The sequence below is a fragment of the Brachyhypopomus gauderio genome, unplaced genomic scaffold, assembly GCF_052324685.1.
Source record: "Brachyhypopomus gauderio isolate BG-103 unplaced genomic scaffold, BGAUD_0.2 sc103, whole genome shotgun sequence".
Taxonomy (NCBI): Eukaryota; Metazoa; Chordata; class Actinopteri; order Gymnotiformes; family Hypopomidae; genus Brachyhypopomus; species Brachyhypopomus gauderio.
In genome coordinates, this window is record NW_027506924.1 from 507,501 (window position 1) to 515,422 (window position 7,922).

A 7,922-nucleotide genomic window follows, 5' to 3' on the forward strand; every position below is an offset into this window, starting at 1 on the left:
CCAACGGAGAAACAGGACATGCAGTAACTGAGGGGAGTCAGACTGGGAGTCTGGGCAGTCAGACTGGACACAGAAGGAGAAGATCCAGTCATGGACTTGCCTCACAGCTAGGTAAGTTGGGAGTAAACAGGATTTTCTATAGTGAGTCATGTTAGTATTGTTCAAGATTAGGATTAACCCGTGTCCGGTAGACTAACCTGGAATGTTTGGTGGGTCGTGATGTTGAGCCACATGAATTTACACCATCAGTTCTCCCACTGGTTTTCCTACATTTCTCAACATTTTACTTTTTTTTTTTTTTTTTTTTTTTTTTAGTCGGCTGTACCACCAAATTCATTCTTTTTTTTGTAATCTTTCTTGTCCGTTTCCTTCCCCAATTCCTTTTATTCAGTTTTGGATCTGCCGCTGTGCCAAGATACGATGGAAGCAGAAGACAAGTCTCCGACCCCGATTGCCCTCTACCCAGACCCTCGTCTGTGGATCCCCAAAACACATCATCATGTCAAAATCATCCCGCGACCTCGCCCGTCCCCCATCCGTCCTCGGATTGACCCCTGGAGTTTCATATCCGCTGGCGGGACGGAAAAATCTAGTTTGCACCACACCCTATCAGCCAGTAGTCCCACGAGCCCACGACTCGGTTACCAGCCGTCACCCACTAACCCCTTCACGAACTGTGACCCCTTCCCGTCTCCTGACTGTGATCCCTTCAGTCTCAAGGCTGACCCTTCATTTAACTCTGACCTCTCCTCGCCCTTTGACCCCTTCTGCCCCCCTTTCCCGACGTCCCGCTCTGCACCCTGCTCCACGAACGGGAGCCCAAACCTTTCTCTCAGGGTCGCCCCGCTGAACCCGGCCGACTCCCCTCTCCTTGACCTCGGCTGGGCTGCGCTCAGCAAGCCCCCGGCTCTCGCCAAAGAAAAGGTTCGCCCCAGGAAGACTGTGGGACTCAGTCCCTTCAGATCTCCAGCGCAGCTCACAGACGACAGGTTCTAACAGGGGTCTAGGGTCTCTTTAAAAGGAGGGAAAATGCATAGCCATTTCACCAGATTTCACAAAAAAAAGAAAAAATATTTTACAGGAAAAAAAATAGTTCCCCAAAAACTGGGTTTTCCATTATTACAGTGTTGGCTTAGAAAGAAAGGAACCTAAACAATTCTTCAAGATGTGGTGTATGGACTTCAGAATCAACATCATTCCAAACAGGATTTCCCTCCAATGTCATTAGCATTGTTATTCTGGAAAACTGAGAAATATGCTTTTTTAATTTTTGTTCCTGTGAATCTTAGAGATATTTGCAATATACATTAGGTTTTAAGAGACCGTTCTTTGGTCATCTCTCATGGGAGAAATTCAGCCAAAAGTTCTAATGAGGTTAATGATTAATGAAAGCCAAAAAGGGGTGCAATCAATCCGCTTGGTCTTATCTGCTAACATTTCTTTATTGCCCACGAGCTTTGCTAGGTTTCATTTACCGTTACCTGTGTTAGCATGTGTGGCTGAGAGCTATTCCTTAAAAGAGTGGTGTGTACTACTTAAAGATCAGTTTAGCAGGTTTACGTTACACTGAGCAGACCAATCACTCATGTTGCCTTACATTTACAAGTCTTATCTGATTGACTCTGTTGCTGTGAACCGTTCAGAATCTAAAGGAACCTCCGTCAGCCCAGTTCAGCTCTTGATTTAGATATGCTATGTTGGCAGGAACTGAAAGATTCATTGTTTTCCATGATTTCTTTCATAGAGGGGCAGGTAATAATCCGGGAATGTTCCGGAAGCCTGCTGCATTGTTCCACATGCACAGGAACGTTCTGCAGGGAGGGGCAAATGAAACCTGCTAAATGTTCCACACATGTGCCAAAGAGCAGGGGGAACTCGGGCCGGCTACACTGCTGCGTGGTGGCAGTCTTCACATTGCCAATGAAGCATATCCTAGTTTATTATATCAGCAATGTGAGTGGCAATCATTTCAGAAATATATAAAAGGGTTACTGACCCAACTGCAGCTCTGATCTGCGTTTTAATTGGGTAGTAGGCAACTTTGACACATGGAATGCCCACCCACCTTAAGACGGTCATTGAACTCTTTTGAACTTGGTGCTTCAGTGATTATGGTTCTGAGATTCTCATAAGCACTTTAGACAGAATATGCCAACTAAAGGAGTATCACTGTGAAGACGGCTTTTACTGAAGATTTGTTTGTTTTTTGGTGGCTAATTAACTTGCGTTCCAATGTAGTCAAACTCCACAGCAGGCCTCTTTGTCATTGTGACTAATTCACTCAATCTTACTTCTTAATTCAAGTTTTAAGCATATATTGAAAAATACTTTTTGTAATTCGAGCCTGAAGAGACAAAGGTTATAAGTGATCCGACTCCAGTGTGTCTGGAGGCATGGTGTCCTCTACCTTCCCCCCCAAGCGCATGTATGTACTGTACTGAACAAGGTTCTTGGTTTTGAACCGTGAAATTCCTTCTCAAGCCCATCTTCACAAGGTAAAGACCATTATTGGTATAATTAGATGCTCCTCCATATCTCATTGAGAGATGAGGATGCTCCAGAATAAACAATCCATTCAACAATCCCATTATTTACTAATACTCTCATCATACCACCATAATACTCCAGCTAATGACAGGTGGTTGCTAATATATATCAATCAATCAAATTTTACTTGTATAGCGCTTTTTACAACAGTTGTTGTCACAAAGCAGCTTTACAAGTGTCCGAGTCCTAGCCCCCAGTGAGCAAGCCAAGGGCGACAGTGGCAAGGAAAAACTCCCCAAGGGCATGAGGAAGAAACCTTGAGAGGAACCAAGACTCAGGGGGGGAACCCATCCTCCTCTGGCCAATATATCCATTGTCTTCAGTTCTTCTGAGGAAAACTATTATTTTCACATAATGAGTGGTTGTTCAGCTAAACAAAGGAAAACGGCTTCAGGTTTCTCGTGAGAGAGACGTGGTCCATTTATAGACACTTTCGGATTGGTTATGTTATTGTAGCAGTGCTGCTTTCTTTGTGTGGTTTCATCGGTGGCACTAAAAACCCCTCAATGCCTTTAGTACCCAGAGCCCATTTGAGTTGCTCTCAGCTCAAATCAAACTTCACCTAAATCCAGCACACCACTCATTTTAAATCCACCTGTCACTTGTTCCATCTTTTTTCTCTTTTTCCTGTACATGCATAACTAATATCACACTGTCCAAAACACTTCAAGGGAAAAAGTATGACTCCAGAAATGCAGTGCAGCTTTAGATGAGGTGTCAATTAGCTGTCCTGCTGTACAAGTTGATTACCTGTTCTGCTTTGCAAATTGATTAGCCATCCTGCTCCTTTACACATTTCTGCTAACTTCTGCTAACTAATCACTTCCTTGAGCTAGAAACCAAAACAGACCACCACATAATCGAAAGATTCTACTCCACTATTGTTGGAGAAACTCTCATTCCTTAAACAGTAATGTCAGAGCAATGAAGTTCAAACCTAAGGTTCATTTAGTTTGCTTCAAACAAAATGGGAGAGTTTAGCAAAAATGCTACCATAGCTAACTGCAACAAGGCTAACAGTACACAGGACACAACAGGCTTATGATCACTTTGGTCAAATTGTCGTTTTGTTTATTGTCCTGAAATTATTTTTAATGTCTCATTTAAATATTAGAAACGTTTGTGAACTGCTTAAATCCATAATTTACAAGGATTTCCATGCTGATGCTATTTCTTAAATCCTTTGAAAACTTGAAGACTGTTTTATCTTTAAAGAGTTCTTTGTGAACATCAAAATTAGTTATTTTATCCAGATGCAGTTTAGGTCTGACCCCAAAAACATTAGCATGATTTCATTTGTTCTTTTATCCAAGATCAACATCTGCTGAACTCATCTCTGCAGAAGGCATCCTGGGTGCACAACTCCACTCTATTTACCCCTCACTGTACACCTCACATGGTTGTACACATGTTTTTCCTGTGTCCTTTCTAAGTGCTGATGCTCTGTTTTGAGTTTGTGCTGCATGAACTAATAACTAAATAGACTTGTTAACAAGTAGTGGTCATTCTAATCAATTGCCTTTTCTACTGAAATATTCCCAGAAGACACCATATCCTATATATAAGCGTATGTGTGCCAAAGAAAGTCTTGATCTTAAATTTGTAAGTGACTTCTTAGCCAATAAGCGTTCGGAGTGTGTGGAGTGTGAGGTAGCACCTCTCTTTGACAGAGAGCCATGCTGGATAGAGCGGAGTATGTCCACCACTCTGGTGTAACGTCACTGATCTGTCCACTGCTCTGTGCTAAGCACAATCAGCTTCAGCAGGTGATGGATGCCCATAAAAGCTTCCAACTTGTAGACATTCAGTGCTGTGCAAACATCCCCTGTGACGGTGAAGAGATTTAAAAAAGAGATTTAGATATATTTATTAAGGCCTTTTAGACACTGGATTAAAGATATTTTAAAGGGCCAGAGACAGAGTCCTCGTCAGGATGCTTTGTATATTGCATTTTATAGCCTACTTCACTGGAGTATGTAGATAAGAGGTATGGGTGCTGCAAAGGGACAAATCAAACAATATTGTAAGTTTGCAAAATGCAAAGTGTTGAGATGTGTGGTGTGCATTACTGAACAGCTTCAGCGATGTTGACTGAGGACACGTGCCTTGAATCACAAGCAATTTTCCACCTTTTTCCTCCATTTGTTTTATTTGGGAAGATACTCCGAATGTGTAAAACAATAACACTTCAAATGGGTCCTTCAGGCACCATTATGGACACAAACATTTTTGCTAGAGTTTTGAAGAAGCGTGCCATCTTGGATTTGTATAAACATTGTCCAACATGTCAGTCTTGTGTTCTTCAAGAGAAATGCATGCCTGCTTTTTGTTAATTCCCAGTTCATTTTTTTAATAGTAGGCTTTGCTCTGTCTCCTCTGTCTGTGTTTGCAGTGCCCATCTTAAGTGGTGTTGTTTGGTCCTTTAATGGATCGATCTCCGCTGGGCTTTGTGACGTCTTTGTGTTTCGTGATTGAAATGAGATGCTGGGCTGGGCCTAATCATTCTATGATATAATGTTTCAGTGTGTGTGTGTTTGTGTGTAAAAATGTGTTTTGTTTTGCCTGTTGTAATGAGTTTTAACCTGTGGAACACGGAAAAGAAAAAAATGAGACCAAATAAAATGTAACAACTTTCAATTTTCTCTTTCCTGAAGATTCTCTTCTATACTGATGGGTCTCCTGTCTGAAGTTTAGGTAATATATCTTTGACCACAGGGTGGCAGCAAAACGCAGGTTTGGAAGGTCATTGTTGCTTAAAGTTTTTTTTCTTGTAGCGAATCACTTAAAGGTCAGACATGTATGGAAAGCCGTTTTAGCTTTTATTCCTTTTTTTCTTGATATCGGGAATTAAATTAATACATGTGAAAATACAATTTCCACTAGTACAAATTTAATTCTTGATATCATAAATTCATTCAAGTAAGGATTCATTTTTCACTAGTAAAAATGTTATTTCTACTAGTAAGAATTTAATTATTACATGTACAAATTATTTTTTTATATCAACAATATAAATTTTACTAGTGAAAATTATATTTTTGATATCAAGAATAGTCATTTAGTAGTACAGGTTTAGCTGCTTGGCATCTCTGCCTGTCGCACCTCCTCCAGTACACTTTGAGGTCAGCTGCCAGGTCGTCAGCTGGTGCCACCGTTCACTGGTGTTTCGCCCCCTAGCCAGGACACTTCACGGTGGGGGGGCAGTGGTTCATGTGGCGATGTCTCCCCACGCCACTTCCTGCAGCTGACCTCATTGTGGTGTTAACCCCCAACTGCTATCTTTCCTCCGCAGCCATATCCAGAAACTCGCCTTTTCTGCCTCTTCTGCCAACTCCTTGGTTGCCCTCTTCAGGCTTGCTCCAGTCATTCCAGCAGCGCGGAGGAGTCGGACTGCAGACCCCCCTGCAAAGCCCCTACACCCGACCTCCACAGGGTGAATGGTCGCGGCCCAGCCTCCACCTTTGCACTCCTGTGTAGGGCTGCACGATTTGGGCAAAATATCTAATTGCGATTTTTCCACAGAATATTGCGATTTAAATTGCGATTTTTAAAAATCCATTAAATCCTAAACCTGTATTCGTGTTTCAAATATCTATCAAATATAAGTATAAACTTCTACATAAAAAAATTGTAACGTGGCTCGCACCACGGAGCGAGGAGACCGACACAAATGCAGAGATGAGCGAGATTTAATACAGGGAATACCAAAACCAGAGTCGATAGAACAGGCAGGTGTCATAACGTGCAAGCAGTCTGAACAAGAACAAGAAACAGGCATGACGAGACGAGAACAGGGAAGACTCACGGACCAGGCAGGAACAAACAGACGACGGGAAACACAGGGCTTGAAAAACAACGAACGTGAAAGCACAAACCGACTGATAGAACAAAACCACGGATGACTTGACTGGGGGAATGACGGGACTTAAATACATAGAACTGAAACAAGGAACAGGTGATAACAATGACACGGGGGCGTGGTAACTAACGAGGAATCACGGAGACAACGAGCAGGGCAGGATAAACAGGCACGGGACACAGACACAAGGGGACCCAGAGTGACAGCTAGGAGAGGGGGCGTAGCCATACGTGACAAAAATATTCCCAGGGTTGTCGGATTAAATGCAGTTATCAGTTTTATTTTTAAAACTCAATACCTTTAAAGAACAACAAAATAAATTACAGAAATTCACATAAAGGTTTAACTGCAACATTGGTAACTGACTAGTAATTAGTGAATGTTCAGGAAGGTTGAATTCTTTCTGAGCTGCTGTCAGAGCCGACTTATTCCAGCTGGCAGAGCAATGTCCCACCAGCTTCTTACAAACACCAACTCCTCGGTCAACTCTGTCATCTTTAAGTGCATTTTCTGAAAAATAGTAGTTAAGGGGGAAAATTTATTTGAAAAATACTAAAATGTAATCTATAATAAAGCAAACAAAAAGTGTAATCTGTCTTGATTACTGTTATTTATGTGAATGAAAATAATTATATATATATAATCTTCAAATCACATTTATCAAAGTGTAACAGCTTTAATTTATTACTGGACAGACCTAAATGATAAAACACATATTAAGACATTTTTTCAGAGTAAACTAACATTCTTTTTGTCTTTACGGCATAATCAAGATTGCATAGAGATCGTTATTTAAAGAGAGAGAGAGATCTTTATTAAATGTGACACTTGCCGATCGCAAGATGGAGTCTGTGCCCAAAACACTGGAGCCTGGTGCACTCGTTTATTTCGGCTGCCTTTATCATGTTAGATGCGTTATCTGTGGTTACGCACACTTGTCCCAGTTGGCCAACGCTTCTTTTAATCCATTCACGATGTTCTCTCCCGTATGGTCAAGAGGAAAGTACGATGGCTATAGACAAGGGCTCTTTAATTCAAAATGTTTTTCAATTCAAAATGAAATTTATGAAGTGAACAATGAGGCTTTCGTGAAGTTCAGCGGTTCGGCTCGACCACATTATCTGTCGTTGTCGCGTAAAGCTAGGTTAAAGCCTGGTAAAATACTTTCGCGAGTGACCGTAGCGCATGACTTCGCACACCACGTGCCACCCTGCGCGAGCGGCGGAATACACATTCTTTGCAGTGTTGCGGAAACGATATGTGGTAGTATAAAGAAACACCCCTCGAAAACAGGGGAAGGAACATTTACCTGACCAATTTTAATACTCCACACACCTGTTTTTGGCCAATGTCAGTTTTCCTGAAACCAAAATGCACCCACACACACGATGTGCCATTTTTCTTTGGTACCAACTCGTCCACTGGACTTTCGGCAGTTGCTCAGATAAAAGGTTCATCTTTTTCCTGACGTCGAGCGCAGTGCTGCTTGTTTTTAGCTTTGGGTTTCTGCCTTAAG

General features: G+C 41.8%; 1 protein-coding gene across 1 annotated transcript in view; it reads left to right on the top strand.

The window, feature by feature from the left end:
- LOC143497214 (mitogen-activated protein kinase kinase kinase 11) overlaps nt 1–5,178 on the top strand; it is a 25,343-nt gene extending 20,165 nt beyond the window's left edge. The window contains 2 exon segments of the mRNA XM_076993083.1: nt 1–111; nt 392–5,178. The exon segment at nt 1–111 is cut by the window's left edge and continues 498 nt beyond it. Coding sequence (XP_076849198.1) covers nt 1–111; nt 392–996 — 716 coding nt within the window. The 3' untranslated portion in view covers nt 997–5,178.
- The last annotated feature ends 2,744 nt before the right edge of the window (nt 5,179–7,922 follow it).